Genomic DNA, 16,257 nt, shown 5'->3' with positions numbered 1-16,257 from the left:
CTGTTGTCTCAGAATAAAAGGTATAATAAGATCTAGGCCGGGCGATGGTGGCACACGCCTTTCATCCCAGCACTCGGGAGGCAGAGGCAGGTGGATCTCTGTGAGTTCGAGACCAGCCTGGTCTACAGAGCTAGTTCCAGGACAGGCTCCAAAGCCACAGAGAAACCCTGTGTCGAAAAACCAAAAATAAATAAATAAATAAATAAATAAGATCTAGGGATACATGCCTCATAGGTAGAGCGCTTTCCTAGCATGCGCAAGGCTAAGACCCCAATCCCTCCTACTTGTAAAGGACTAAATAGACTAAATTCTGGCCATTTTACAGAATTATTATTTTCTTACAGGTGGTGGTAGCATTGTGATTATGAAGTTAAAAAAAAAAGCCTAGGGCTAGGCACACTGAAGTACTTAAGGGTTGTATTCACTGGGACTGTGAATTATTTCTAGCACCTAAGAGTGTTAGGGGAGATCAGATATGACAGAGTAGCAACTGTTGAATCTAGGTTAAAAATAATAAATGGGTTTGAACTATTTGGAGGTCTATGTGTTTGAACATTTTGGTAGTAAAACTATTGGTGGAGAACAAAACTACCTCTTCCCCAGAAATCCTGTAATAAGTCAGATAGAATTACATTCAGTGTTCATGCCTCCACCATATTACTGACAGAAGAGACAGGCCTGCTTAGGATTCACCCTTGTGTGTCTTTCTGTTTACATGTCCAGGACTAGCCAAAATAAAATAGAAAAGAGCTGTGGATAGCATCTCTCTAGCAGTGCTCAGTAATTCAGAATTGATTCTTCCATCTGTATCATTGAAAAGTTAGGCAATTTTATTTCATACACTTAACCTTTTATAAGTGTCCTTAATAGCTTTTGAGTGTTATTTTCCTTTTCTGGTTTGTTTGATTGGGGTAGGGATAAGAATCAAACACAGAACTTCATGCATGCTAAGATAGTGATAGCTATAGCTCTAGATTAGATTAGAGCTATAGCTCTAGCCATTAGATTCTCTGACCCCTACCCACAGTACTGGGGACGGAACCTAGGGACCCATGCATGTTAGGTATGTACTGTATCACCTGTATCACTGGGTTGTATCCTTTGCCTGATTTTCATTTTTAAGACTGCTTTCTTAGATGCTACATTCTGTAAGTTTGAGGAGTTGAAGTTTGAGTTTTGGGGGATTTGTTGTTTAGGTTATATATGTGAACTTATATGTGTACTTAAGTTTTTCTTCTATATTTGCAGGTTATTCGTACATTAGACCCTAAACAGAATCAAGGAGCAGCACCAGAAATACAAGCTCTTAAAAACCAACTGCAGGAACGGGATCGACTGTTCCACTCATTAGAGGTCAGTTAGTACGCCGTGCAATAAAATACTGAGGTTTTTAGCTTTTTCAGAGACCCTTGCTATATTATATATTGTAACCTTGGGTTAGGCGGTTAATTGTAAGTATCTTCCTTATGTTGAATTCATTTGTATCTTTACATGTGGTTGTGCTTCAGAAAGAATATGAGAAGACGAAGAGTCAAAGAGACATGGAGGAGAAATACATTGTTAGTGCCTGGTACAATATGGTAAGAGAAGAGTATTCCAGAATATTCAGAATGTAACGCAAAGTTGTATGTCATTATATTGCCTTTACTGTAGAAGTAATTCTACCAGAAGAATCTGATAGTAATTTCTCTCCTAACATGTACTAACAAAGCCTCTATGTTGACCTTTAAACTGAAAAGCACCACACCCAAGGCTAAGGCGTTGTGAAACAATCATCCCCAGAGGATAGAAAAAAGATCAGCTTAGTCTTACTCTTTGGAGCCATTTGTTGTGGGGAAAGCAGACATGGTCATGCCTGAACAGATGCAGTAACTCTGGCTTTGTTGGTTGTTTCAGTACATTTGCAAGATGAGATTTTCTTTACAGGTAGCGTTAACTGTCTCATGGGATATGAAAATATTCAGTTTCAGACTTTGACCACTGAAGGTTTTGAAATGGAGTGTTCTAGTACATGTGCAAAGAAACTAAATATGTGTAAGGGAAGGAGATAACTGCTCATTGGCTCATGCCCAGTTGTGAATTTTACAGGATGGGGCGCCTTCTAGGACCTTTGTCTTCCTTTTCTTTGTGTTCTTTCCAGTGAAACCATTTCTGCTGCTTTGAAGTGTTAGGGTTTTCTACATTATTCATTGTGTGTGTGTGTGCATGAGGGGAGCTGGTGCTGTGGACACCTATGGCAGCTGAGGGTTCCAAAGGCTGGACAAAGTCGCTAGGCTTGCGTTGCTCACAGAGCCGTCTCACCAGCCAAATGCCAGTGTTTTGAAACAGGAAGTTGGGCTGTCCTTTCAGTTTTTCCCTTTTGTCCTATCGCTCTCCTGTTGGCATAAATATTGTTTTTGTTTTAGTATTACTACTGTTGGTAGGTGCTCTTAAAGGTTAGCTCTCCAACTTTAAAATGTGATTTGAGCTTTACTAAAAATTTGTTTCATGACGTGTCTACAGTACACCAGTGTGTTTAAGATCTTATTGTAGTTTTTCTTTTAAAAGGGAAATAATTTTGAATGAGAATATTATTTTGGGGGGTTTTATTGTTGTTCTTGTTTTGTTTGTTTGGTTTTGGTTTTTCAAGACAGGATTTCTCTGTAACTTTGAGCCTGTCCTGAAACTAGCTCTTGTAGATCAGGCTGGCCTCAAACTCACAGAGATCCACCTGCCTCTGTCTCCTGAGTGCTGGGTATAGAGGCATGCGCCACCACTGCTCAGTTCGAGAATGTTATTAACAAATAAAATTTTCTTGAAAATTAAATTTAAAAATAAAGAAAATAAGTTTTATTAAGGAATTTTCTGTGGACATTAACCCTAACCCTACTGTTTGATCTTCCTGGAAGCTGTGTTCCCAGTCTCACAGACCTGTACCTCAGTCCCTGTTAGCAATTTCACATATTGCTTCTTATGGAATTAATTATTTTGTGACATGGAACTAAAGGATAGTACTAATTTTTAACTTTTCAGAATGAAGGGGTAATTTCAAATAGACACATGCAGGTTACTCACAAAAAATAATCAATAGGAGCATCATGCTTATACTCAGAATGTTTTGCATCTCAGACAACTTAAATAGGAGTCAAAACGGTGACTGCTGGGACAAGGTATAATTTTCTCAACAAATGGCTTTGTATTGGCCTCTGACATCTTAGAAGGGTGTAAAAAGTGTAGTACAGTGGTAGCGCTCTAGAATACAGAGCACAGTCAACTGCCTGAAAAATTAGAATTTTAAATAAATGTAGGAAACCATTTCAGTAGATATTTGCTAGTTTTATTCAAACCTTCAAATATATTTTTTAAGTTAAAGCCGAGCTAAAAAGTATATTCTGGGGCTTGGCAGAATGACTTAGCAGGTAATTGTGCTTGCTGCTCAAACCTGGCACCCTGAATTCAATAACTAGAACCCTTGTAAAATGGGAGAGCACCAACTCCATGAAGTTGTCCTCTGACCTCCACATAAACTGTGATACAGGCATCCTATCTGTATACATCATGTATGCACACACATAAAACCTGTACACACAGGCTACCACCCCACCCCCTAGGGATATACCCTAAGGCATAGTGAATTAAGACAGCAATACCAGTTCAAGGTCTGCTGGGTTGACCTAGTCCTAGGCTAGCAGGGCTACATCATAAGACTCTGCCTTAAAATAGGACAGAGGCAGAGGCAGGCAGTTCTCTGTGAGTTCAAGGCCAGTATGGTCTACAAAGAGAGTTCCAGGACTGTTACACAGAGAAACCATGTCTAAAACAAACACACAGAAAAGAAATGTGTTCTAAGATTTCCCATTGAGTAAAATGGGTTGTGTTCTTAGGTGCATATGAATGGATGAAGTTATGTTCAGAATGCAAAGCTATGGCCAGTGTTTTCCTAGAAGCTTATAAGTAATAGGAAGCTTGACTTTCCAGTCTCCTGTCTTCTGTGCTGTATTTCTCTTTGTAATCTTCCACTTCTCCGCATCAGTGTACCTGTTCAGTGTTACTGGTGTGATTAACCAGAAGCCGTCTTATTAAAAGAACACTAAGACTGGTCCATGCCCAGGCTCTTGGTAGTCGTCTGACTTGAGCAAGGTGGTTTGCTGTTGCTGTCGCTCACTGTTTCTCCACATTCTGGAAGTCCCCCTGCTTCCTTCCCCTGTCTAGGGATAGCCTGGTGACTTTTGCCCCTCTTCAAAGGTAGTAAGTGGTTTTTCTGCTTTCAAGGGGAGATCCCCCTTCTTGGTTGTATCTTCTGTTATGGGTTGTCAGAACCTTTTCTTAGTTTCTTTGAGAATTCAAGTCATCCCTGAAGTGAAGAGAAACAGCACTGTGGTATGTATAGTACCTAGTATGACTTTCCATCATAAAAACCAAGTGCATCTGTGTTCCTCTTCCTGATTAGTTCTGTGATTTCCACAATCTGTGCAAATCTGCTGCTGCCAATCATTTGCACTTTTCTTGGAAAATCAGTTTGATTTGAAAGGACAAAATAGGTGGCATCTTCTAAAAATCATCCTCCACTATCTCGTTTTGATTGTTGTAAATTCATAAAATTAAACCTTAATTTTTCCAAAGGAAGATTTGTACTTAATTATTGGAATGAAAATGATTTCATAAAATTTTAAGTCATGAATGAGTAGAATAAATATTCCTAATTAATTGTACTTTGCTATTCGATATAGTAAATTCTGCATGATGACATTTATTTTTTAAGGATATCCCATGTTTTCACTGACTGCTTGTGTTTCTGTTTTAATGTTACAGGGAATGACTCTACATAAAAAGGCGGCTGAAGATAGACTAGCTAGCACAGGTTCAGGGCAGTCATTTCTAGCAAGGCAAAGGCAAGCAACCAACACAAGAAGATCCTATCCAGGCCATGTCCAGCCAGCCACAGCAAGGTAGAGAGGTCTCGCCATTAGGGATTTTTAAAAGGCATACTTCTGTTACATAGAACAACATTTCAGGAAATCCAGCCGGCTTCGTTTGTTCTCTCCTGTGTTGATATTTAGTGTTTCTCACGTGAGGATCTCTCTTGCATCTTTTAGTTTCTCTGTCCTTTATGGTCTTTTCAGTTTCTTTTAATGTGCCAAAAATTTGTAAATGTACAATTAAAAACGTTGTATAATAGTGTAATACTTTTCTTTGTATGAAAATGTCTTCTTCCCCATTTGTGTGGGCTTTGTAAAGAATCAGATTTTCTGCCAATAATTGATACACAATTTATATTCTTTATCGTGCCTACTGTGTTACCATACTTTATAAGAATGTCTTTGTTTAAAGGGAATTAATCTTTTTATGGTGTATTAATCTGTGTTTTCAGTTGTTTTTCAAATGCACTTCAGATACCTTCAATACTTACTGTACTATCCAGAGTGGTGTCGAGAGCACTTGTGCAAAGGCAGAGGCCATAGTCAGATCGTACGGCACCTGGCAGGGTCGCTGGGAGAGAAGAAAGAAGTTTTCATGTTGTTTCACTAGAAATTAAACTTACTCTAAGATTCGGAGTTTATTTTCAGAACATAACTATGTGAAATGTCACTCTTTTCTGCTGCCGTGTTTGCTGGCAGAAGTGGAGTTGGTGAAGATGTTTGGGTAGACATTACAGAGGATAAAAAAAAATTGGCAGGCTTTTTTTTCTTCCTTTGAAATATCTTAGTAGTTAAGAATCAGATTCTAGCCACACACTTTTAATTGCTTTCCATATGTAAAAGATTTATTTTTCATATAGGTAGCCTTCTCTTTGGGGCAGTTCTTTGACTTATGCCGTATATGTTTTATATATTCTGTAAGCCTTCCCTTTTCTCAATTAATCTTGATAGCTAACATCTTAATACCATTAGTTAAGATCAGTACATGCCTTTTGTGTGTAATATTATGATAGATCTCTTTACAGTGTTTCCTAACTCTACCTATGAGTCCAAGAGTTGGTAACTGGAGAGATTTTGGGGTATTTGGTTGTTGAAATTGCTTACATTATATGCCACATTTATTTACATAGATGAATGCCTGCTAAGCAGTCGCTGGGAAGCACTTTGTCTATATAAGGTATCATATAATTTTAAACTGTCATTCATTTGACAATGATACACCTTTTGTCTTTCTCCATGTTGATTTATGTATTTGATCCCAGGTAATATTTAAGGTTTCTTCCAGCCTTTTTCTTGTTCCAAACCACATTTTTCAAAAGAAATCTGGAATCTGGTCAGAGGGTTATTTTGTTTGTTTTTAGGTAAGTCATCTAGTGGAGGATGTTATTTTATGTACTTGCTATTCGAAGTGCTGATGTTACTTAGTTCTGTATAAAAGACAAATGACTTTAATTCCAGTTTAATGTGATTAAGACTTTTCAGAAACTATATGCAAGTGCTTCATTTTAACTCTCTTCTCTTTTATAAGAAAATTGACCTAGAAATTTGTCCTGCATGTTTTGTTTTGTTTTTGTCAGACAGAGTCTTTGTGTAACCCAGGCTGTCGTGGACACATGATCCTCTGGATTATAGATGGGAACCTCCATACTCAGCTCTTAGAGAGAACCGTTCTTGAGGAAAGGTGTTAGAACACAGAGAAACGACACTACGCATCCTGCAGCATTTCTTTAAAGATATTCACTACGAATGTCTGAGCACAGTATGAGGCATCCGCCTAGGCAGACTAAAGCAGCGAGACTTGGAAATAGTGGGGAGAGCCGTGTGAGGACAGTGCACTGTGGGTGCAGGGCAAACAGACCTCATCTTTTAGGTCTGGTTTTGTTTATTTCAAGACAATCTAGCTGTATTATCCAGACTTGCCTCAGATCCTTTGACTGAAAGCCATCCTCCTGCCTGTGCCTTCCAAGAGGCTGAAATTAAGGTATGTGCCATCATGCCTACATGATATGTCAGGTTTGAAAATAAAAGATTAAAATTGGGGCCAGCAAAATGGCTCCACTGGAAGAATACTTGCCGCCAAGCCTGACGACCTCAGCTCATGAGATTCCTGGGGTTCAGGTGCTGAGGGAACAAGCTACTCCCAAGGATTGTCCCCTGACCTCCAGACTCACACAGGTTTAGGTACACACACATAAATATGTGTTAAAAGATTAAAACTAGTTTAAAATACTCTTACTTCATCTTTAGTTCACAGAATATCTAAAACTCAAGCACTTTTAAACAAACAAATTAGTCTGTGATCCCTACTCTTAATAAAATACTGCTTTTTGAGAAGTTATGCTTGTAGAACAAAAAGGATGTGAAAGCAGGAGACTCTGGAAGCCACTTTTCAGCTAGGTTTACCTGTGAGGTAAAAACATCTCAACGTTTTGATTTTCTGTTTACCTGCCCTCTCTATGTGCACACCCACCTACCCAGATATTTTCTCTAGATGTTTTGGAAATGCCTCAAGCTTTCAGAAGGAAATTTAGCTTCTGATTTTCTTCAGCATCTGCTGTATGCTAATTTCAGTGTTCATAACCTTTGCTTTGTTTGTTGTCTGTATCTTTAATGTTTGGTGGATTTCACTCAGTAAATGGAAGAAATATCATGTGATATTTCAGAATAAAATAAAGTATACTTTCATACGAAACAGCATCCGAACATATACTTTAGGCATCATAAAGCCAAGAATAAACCTAAATAAAGCAGTGGCAGCTTTTCCATTGCGTGGTTTAGGTCAGGACTTAGGGGATTACAGTTTCTCCGTCCGTGATCAGGAATGTTGCGGGTACTCTGATGATGATGTGTGGTCTCCCTAGAAGTTAAGAGGTCAGTGATGCTGGGCTGTGTCTCCACAGGCTTCTTTTACGGTACTTCCCTGAAGCCTCCTAGCTTGTTCCCTGAAGCCTCCTAGCTTGTTCCCTGAAGCCTCCTAGCTTGTCCTGGCAATACAAGAGAATGAGGACAGTGGGTCAGTGTCCTTGTATCAGGTTGAGAGAAGCTGTTGCCAGCATCCGAGTTCTTGTAACAAGCTTATTTTCTGTGCCATCTATCCGGGTTTAAAAAAAAAAAAAAAGCCAAAGAAAACTACTTAAAAAATGACCATTTATGTACCACATTATACATTTAAGATTAGAACAGGAAAACAGTCCAGTAAATGTAATTTAGTTTCTTGCATCGGAAATGAAAATAACTAATATAGTTGCACATATTTTAATTTAATTTTAAAAACTGGGACTAGAGAGTTGTCTCAGCATTTAAGGGCATTTATGGTTCTTCCCAAGAACACAGGCTCAGTTCCCAGAACTGAAATAACCAACCTTCTGTAACTGCAGTTCCAAGGAATCTCATACCTTCTTCTGACCTCCACAGTCACCAGGCACATGCATGTGTACATGCGTGCATGCAGGCAAGCGCTCATACACAAAATAAATCTATAAAAAGAAAATTTAAACTGGGTCATAGATTTCTTTTGTCTGATTACCTAAAAACAAAAATAAGTTCCTAAATAATTGATTCATATTGAAACTTAATCCGGATTGAACTATTTCTGTCCTCTTGGTAAAATTAGCTTAATGTGATGATTAAATTATATGGATGATATTGTCCAATTATTTTGAAGTTGTTTGGTTAATGTAATTTGATCCCAGCTACAAAATCAAGGTAAATGGTTCTTTTATTTTGTTTTTCGAGACAGGGTTTTGCTGTGTAGCCTGGGCTGTCCTAGAACTCACTCTGTAGTCCAGGCTGGCCTCAAACTCAAGAGATCCACATAACCTCTGCCTCCTGAGTGCTAAGATTAAAGGCATGTGCCACCACTGCCTGGCAAGTCAAGCTAAATGTTATCCGTCAGACCTACCAGTCTAATTTCATTCATTGTTACAGATCCAGATAGGGATTAATTCTAAAATAAGTTAGGTCTTAGTGGACAGAAAGATGCAGTCAAATGAGCAGTCTTGTTCATCTTTTCAATAGCAGTTTTCTTAGTCTTGTTAGTAAAAGGGAAAGGCTTTCGAGGGCTAGGATGTGCTTAGTTGGTGTAGTGTTCGCTTAGGATACGTGAAGTACTGGGTTCAGTCCCTGGCATTTTAGGAGATGGTTGTACACCTGTAGAGAGTTTGAGGCCAGTTTGAGTCACATGAGATTCTACCTTCAAAAAGAAAAAAATGTATATAGTTCTTTTGTAAAGTCTTGCTCCCATATAAGCATTGATCTATTATACTAACAATAACCGTATTTTAAGCTTTGAAATAATTCATTATGAGTTATCATTAATCAAAAACATAAATTTTAAAATACCTTCTTTACTTTCCAAATTTAATTTTCATTTGTTCAGATCTCTTAGTACACAAATGTTGTAACAGTTGGGAAGTGTTGTGCCTGAACATCCACAGTCCATATCTTAAAGAAACCAAGCTAATTTCCATTTGCTCGAGTTAATAACATAATTCGGCCCCACAGTGAAAGGGACATGTGTAGTACCTTTTCTGCTAAGGTGGAATCACATGAGTACCACATGTCTTCGGTTTTCTGTTCATTAAACCATGAAAGAATAATTGGACCTTTGTTGTTTTAGATTAATATTTTTAATTGAGGGAGGGTGACTTGGGAAGGATGTGTGCAAGAGCCCGTGGAGGCCAGAAGAAAGCATCAGGTCCCCCGGGGATGGAGTTAGATGTGCCCTGTGTGGAACTTGGGTTCTCGGCAAGAGTAGCCAGTTTTCCTCTCTAGCCCCAAGTATCTGGACTCATATTGTGAAGAGGTTTTTTTTTTTTTTTTTTTTAACCTTTAGATAGCAATCAACCTGATTCAGCTTTGTACTTAACAGTGAAACATATGTGGTATCCCAGAACATGGGAACCTGAGGCTGGAAAAAATATAAGTTGGAAGCTATCCTGGGCTATACAATGTGACCTTGTTTCAAAAAACAAAACAAGCGTATGCCAAACAAAGTAGAATGGGAAGCCAGGCCTGTTATCTAGCATACTCAAGACTACATTCAGTCCCTAGTATGGGTGAATGAATGAATGAATGAATGAATACATAAATGCATAAATAAAGTGGGATATCTCAATCTATAAAAATTATTTTATGTTCTGTTTTCCATTTTATAAATTAAGGGGGCTTCAATAAAATTTAACTTTGTTAACTACAATGCTGTCAGAATTAAAAGCGATCCAACCCTTTTTTTTTTTTTGTTTTTGAGACAGTGTCTTTCTCCATGGCACTGTGTGTCCTGGAACCCTGGAACTCACTATTGTAGACCAGGCTGTCCTTGAACTCACAGAGATCTGCCTGCCTCCGCCTCCTGAGTGCTGGGATTAAAAGTATGCACCATTGTGCCCGTCGCCTTTTTTTCTTTTCTTTTTTTTTTTGGTCAACCCAATTTTATTATGTTTATTTAGAAAGAGGTTTCAGAACTTATTCTTTTAAACTGATTTGAATATCCTATGATTCTTTTCCCCATTTTCTCTTTTGGTAGGAGGAAGGGTACTCTCAACACATCTCACATAATTTTTTACTTCTGTAATAAATATTTAAGTGATTGATGTAAGTGATTGATGTATGATTTTCATTGAATATTTGTCCAACTTTGACACAATAATGTTCTGAGTTTTTTTAATACTGTACAGCTCTCAGAAGCCTAGAAAACATGAAATAGTTTGCTCATTACTAACTCACTCGCTGATAACTAGCTTCTTACCCTTCCTGTCACTTAGAGTTATCAGTCCTATGCTTAGTGTCCTGTTTATAAAATGAAAGAACCCAAATATTCCAAACATCTTTCCTTTTAAGTCATTAGTTATGCCGTGGAAAGTATACCGGTTACTTTAAAACATCTTTTCAAGCCAGGTGTGGTGTTGCATACCTTTAATCCCTGCACTTGGGAGGCAGAGGCAGGCAAATCTCTGTGAGTTCTGGGCCAGCCTGGTCTCCAGAGTGAGTTTCAGGACAGCGAGAATTACACAAAGAAACCCTGTCTTCAAAAAAACCAAAAAACAAAAAACAGGAAAAAGACAACTTTTCATCAGTCTGATATACGTTACCATTTTGAGTAAAAAAAAAAAAACCCTAAGTTTTCTATTTAATGTTATAAAATATGAATATAGGTAGATTCTTACAGTTACACTAAAGTAATAGAACAGGGACTTGCTTTGAGAAATGAGAGCCCTGAACCTAAGTATGGCTTGTATATGAAGTTTGAAAACTGGGGGGGGGGGGGTCCGTAAATGCATATGACTTATATGTGTATATAAATTTAAATATGTATATGTGTATATTTCTCACTCCATGTGTATATATATAATATATATACACATACTTAAAACTAGACAGCAAGATTTGCTTTACGTGTCTCTTCAGTATTTTTCTGCTATAATTTTAGTAATGTCCTGCAAGGTTAAGTCTGAATGTAGTATGTAAGTAAAAATAGAAATTGAAAAAGTAAATGGCAATTAACACAAATAAACCCATTGTAAAGAGTAGAGTGAATATTGACATACGAAGGAGCCTAATTAACAAATATTTAGGCCAAGAGACATACTCAGAGAGTATCTTATTAAATGTTATAGTCAACAAATACTCCGTCATTATTACACATTTATCTGATAAAAGAGTAGGCCAAAACTAATTTATAATTGACTTTTGATGAGTATTAGCTAAGCATATAATCTGTTTGTTATTTGGAGGGAAAGCATTTCTTTTTATAATTAATAAGTTATTACTAAGTCTGGCATGTGAATTTAGGATGTTAAACTTTGATTTGATAAGATGAGAAAAAAATTATAATGGCTAAAAATGATCACCAGCTTCCCAACAAGTATCTGTATCATACATTGTATAGTTTACAAACCATTGTCTTAATGTCCCTCTTAATTATAATTGTACCGCCACAAAATGTCAAAAGTGCACTTTTAAAACCATTCAAAGTACGCCTTTATGTATCTGAGGCTTTACCACAGGCTCACAGGCAGATGTTTAGGTCTGAAGATGAAATTGTAGGTGTCCATTGTCTCAAATATCTCACCTATAGGGCTATTAAAACCTGAGTTGTATCTACTTGGAACTTGATTAAATATTGTGAGAACAGGCGAGTGAGTAAAAGACAACCTTAATACATGCTGAGGACATTGAGCACACGGACGTGATGTCTGCTCAGACTGAACTGACAAGTGGTGAGCTCAGCAGCTATGTTGTCAAAGCAGTGGCGAGAACCTACTTTTGTTCTTGTACTGTGTCTTCTGTCTGTAGTGTGTTCTACTAGAGACAGGCGTCTTAATGTTGTCTACCCTCCTCATCAGTCTAGGTTGTTTATATCCACTACAAAATTTCCAGCATTTTACTGATATTAAATAACTCTTCCTTTCCTCTTCTGCTACACTTGAGCATTTCCTGTTGACATACCAGTGTCATGAGTCAAAATCTGGAAATAGCTTATTCCTAGGTCGGCCAACAACACTGAAGCTGGCTTTTGGTTTTTGTGCTGGGAATTGAGCTTAGGGCCTCATGCACTCCTGGGCAAGTGCTCTACCATTGAACTCCATGCCCAGCAAATCAAGACCTCTTGAATACAAACATGTTTGAAACTACATTCTCGTTAATAAAAATTAAACACTTTCCTTTTAACGAGATTGTCTTACCCTTTGAGGGGTTGTCTCTTAAAATAAAAACCCGTAGATTGCTCCTAGTTTTTCCCACCATTGTAAATACCCAAAAAGAAGAGAAGGGGGTTCTCTCTCTCTCTCTCTCTCTCTCTCTCTCTCTCTCTCTCTCTCTCTCTCTCCCCCCCCCCTCCCTTCCTCCCTCCCTCCCTCCTTCCCTCTCTCCTTCCCTCTCTCCAGAAACTGAGAAGTCAGAGGCGTCTAAAAGACAGTGGGGGAAGGTGATTTTTAGAAAAGGGAGGCTCTAGAGATGATGGATGCTACAGAAATATTAATTGTACTGTGAGATTTTTTTTAATCTTTGCTTTTTTTTTTTTTCTTAAATTTGTCTTGCAAAGGTTTCTTCTTGTGCTGGTGAGTTTACACCCGGAACTCTCCCATCTGCAACATGAATTTAGTAATCATGTTAGAGACCAAAAGTGCTGAGGCTTGTTGATTGCTAACCCTGATACTGCCAGAGAATTGGCTTATAAAAGCATACGATTTTTCTGGTTTTGCCTTGTTTCAAAGGATATACATGTTTTAATACTGTAAAAAATGTGTGCACTTGGGGCCAGAGAACCTAGCTCCAGTAGCAGAACAGGTGACTCAATTGCACAAGACCCTGCCTGGCTTCAGTGCAGGGTGAGTCAGTCTTGTGTCTCTTGCTGTCTGTCTCTCTCTTTAACATACATACACATGCGTGGATGGACAGATGCACACATGTTGCTGTAGAAGCTTCTACTGATGACGTTTGCTTGCTTAAGCCAATCACTTAGAAGAAAGCAACACTGAAATAGAGAAGCCTGCATTCAACTGTAAGGAAATAGGTACCTTTTTTTTTTCTTTCCTGAGTAAAAAAATCAGAAAGCCAGGATAGTATCACACACCCATAATCCCAGCACCAGGCTGAGACAGCAGGACCACAAGTTTTACGTCAGATGAGGCAACATAGAAAATTCAAAGCCTGTCTGTCTCAAAAAAAAAATTTCATGAGTACAAAAAATATACAGTGTTTTAAATATGTTCTATGTAAGTGTTTAATGAGTGAATTTCTAAGTGTCCTAACATCTCCTAGCTTCTTGTAATGTGCATAAAGTAGATTATAGACCAAGTCAGTACCACCTGCCATGTGTGGCAGTTTTAACTTGAAGATAACTCGCACCTGTAATTCTAGCACGGGGAAGGCTGGGATAAGAGGACTTTGCACAAGGATCAGACCATCCGTGGCTGCACGGTGAGATTCTGTCGGGTGTTTCAGCGCTGCAGTACTCACACACGTGCAGTGGACAGCACAGGTGTAGAAAATGCAGAAAACCGCCAGAAAACAGGCAGTCAGCTTACAAGTCAACTAAGTCAGCTAAGGAGCAGCAGCTAAAGGGTTTAACAGGTGAAAAGTGTTTCTTAGAAAAGTTTTGTGTCATCATTTTTGGCCTTGTTAAAATCAAAGCTCCATATTGTGAGCTTTTAATATACTCTTCCCAACGCAAATGGTCAGTGCTTTGTCAACTGGTTAGCTAAATCATTTTATAAATCATTTAATATCTTCAGGCATTTCTCCCTTTTATACTTTTTAAATTGATTATCATCAAACAGAAACTGATAATAAATGCTTAACTTATTCTCAAACAAAATTAGTAAACACCATAGCCTTATATTATTTAAATCTACTTATATCTCAGTATCTCATGAAGGTCACCTTTTGTTTCTGCCTTGTAGCTTTAAAGTCATGTTTGACTGTCTTTCACTTCAAAGATAGAGTTAGGACCAAAGAATTTGGTTTTCTTCATGGTTCCCTGCTTTTAATTTGCTTGGAAGATGAATGTGACCAATTTTTTTCTTTCTGAAGCAAACATTTGCTTTTCCAGAATGTGACTAGGCGATGGAAATGTTGGGAGTATGTGCTGGTTCTCCTGCACTGTACTAAAGTACTTATCTAACTTAAAGGATTATGCTGATTTATCGGAAATTTTCGAATCAAACTAAAGGACTTCTTTTAAATGTATGTGTCTGTGTTGGTTTGTTGTTACCATTTTTGATTTCTGGAGTTAACGATAATGGAGATCCAACCTAAGACCTTGCAGATGAGATTTGAGACAGGTTCTCCCTTTTTCGCCTTGGCTGGCCTGGAACTCACGGAGATCCATCCACCTGCTTCACCTCCTGAGTGCTGGGATTAAAGGTGTGCTCCACCAACCCTGACATCAGTTGCAATTCTTCTGAGTCAGACTCACACTTAGTGACAGCTTTCCTGCTAAAAGGTCACAGTGCTCTCCTCGTGTTTTAAAACTTTGATAACCAGGCAACAGAATCACAACAGTATTGCCAATTTCTCAACAGGTTATGAAATTATTACTGTGATCCAAGTACAGATGAGCACGTGATGTGTGTGTGTTTGTTTTGTTGAGTTCTACAAAGACTCGTGGGTTAAGGATAGTTTTCAGTATGCTCTAAGTAACAGTTTAGTGCAAATATAGGAAATGACTGCACCCGGATGCTGAGCAGTGGTCTGGCACCTCATTTCCATTACTTTTTAAAGTAGCTTTAGTTACTCACAATTCAAATCCACTAAAATACTGTCATCCCTAATGACATCCCCACTGTCACTTATAGATTCTGTAATTCGTAATATTTTGTACTCTGAAAAATAATTTCCAGATTTGTTGGAGTTCTCTTTGAGAGCTGCCTACCATTTATAACACACATCTTTTACTATTTTATTATGTCGTGGGTAGCAAAATTCAAACATGCTTAATAATTTGCCTTATTTAGACTAAGAAATTGAAAATACCAAAAATATAAATATAGAAAGATATTTGTTTCCCTGTGGTTTTTTTTTTTCTTTTTCGGATGAGCTGGAAAACACCTAAGTATATTGAAGCTGGAGTTGTGCCGACCATGGCCCCATGTGTAAGGCCTTGTTCTCAAGTCTCAAGTATTGCTGACTGCTCCTTACGTTGTTGCCAGCTTCATGTTTGACACAGTGGGTATTTCCCACCTTGCATCCTAGCCATTCTAAAAGTACTATTAGTTATCTTCCCACTCTGGAAGACTATTGAATTTGTGGTAGTTTTATTCTTTGTAACATAATCCAAACCTGATGTTCACTTTAAGCTCTGCATTTCTCACTTCAAGTCATTTCTAACAACATTATATTACGGTCTTCAAGCGTTTTTCCTCCTGTTTACCCAGTTTGCCGGTTTCGTACTTCGTCTTACAACTGGCACGTTTTCCCATTGTTGTAAGTGACTTTTTAGAGCTGTCTCCTCCAGTTAGAAATTCTACTAAAGTCACAACAACAGAGTTCTGAGAAACCATCAGAAGGGTTTTTAATCTTACATTTTCTTTTGGTTCATTTTGATTTTATGACTGCCAACTTGTTATATATGAGTGTTTATATATGCATATAGTATATGTATATGAAAAAGTTAAGATTTGGTCAAACTATATTTTCCCATTCAAGTACAAAAAATGTTTTCAAGGCTGCAAAAAGTGTACAGTTGTTAAAGAAGTTGTAAATAAAGACTTGTATAAAAATCCAGCTCAGATCTTGTTTTTTCTGCTTTGTTACAGACATTTAACAGTTGTCTGATTTTTACACTTGATTGTGCACTTGGTAGTGTTAGGGGGCAGCCGGACATTAAAGTCTTGGAAGCCATAGAGGATGAGTCCTTCCT

The 16,257-nt window shown here is 38.0% G+C and overlaps 1 protein-coding gene across 1 annotated transcript in view; it reads left to right on the top strand.

Moving 5' to 3' along the window:
- The window catches only part of Hook3 (hook microtubule tethering protein 3), an 84,467-nt gene extending 68,346 nt beyond the window's left edge, over positions 1-16,121 (top strand). The window contains exons 19-21 of the mRNA XM_050146736.1: positions 1,249-1,353; positions 1,509-1,580; positions 4,792-16,121. Of these exons, the coding sequence (XP_050002693.1) occupies positions 1,249-1,353; positions 1,509-1,580; positions 4,792-4,932 (318 nt within the window). The 3' untranslated portion in view covers positions 4,933-16,121. The remainder of the gene's footprint in view (positions 1-1,248; positions 1,354-1,508; positions 1,581-4,791) is intronic.
- Positions 16,122-16,257: the final 136 nt, after the last annotated feature.

Source organism: Alexandromys fortis, unplaced genomic scaffold (assembly GCF_014885135.2).
Source record: "Alexandromys fortis isolate MF-2015 unplaced genomic scaffold, M_Fortis_MF-2015_v1.1 scaffold_55, whole genome shotgun sequence".
NCBI classification, from domain to species: Eukaryota; Metazoa; Chordata; class Mammalia; order Rodentia; family Cricetidae; genus Alexandromys; species Alexandromys fortis.
The sequence above is the reverse complement of the archived record's forward strand: the minus strand, read 5'-3'. Positions and strand labels throughout refer to the sequence as shown.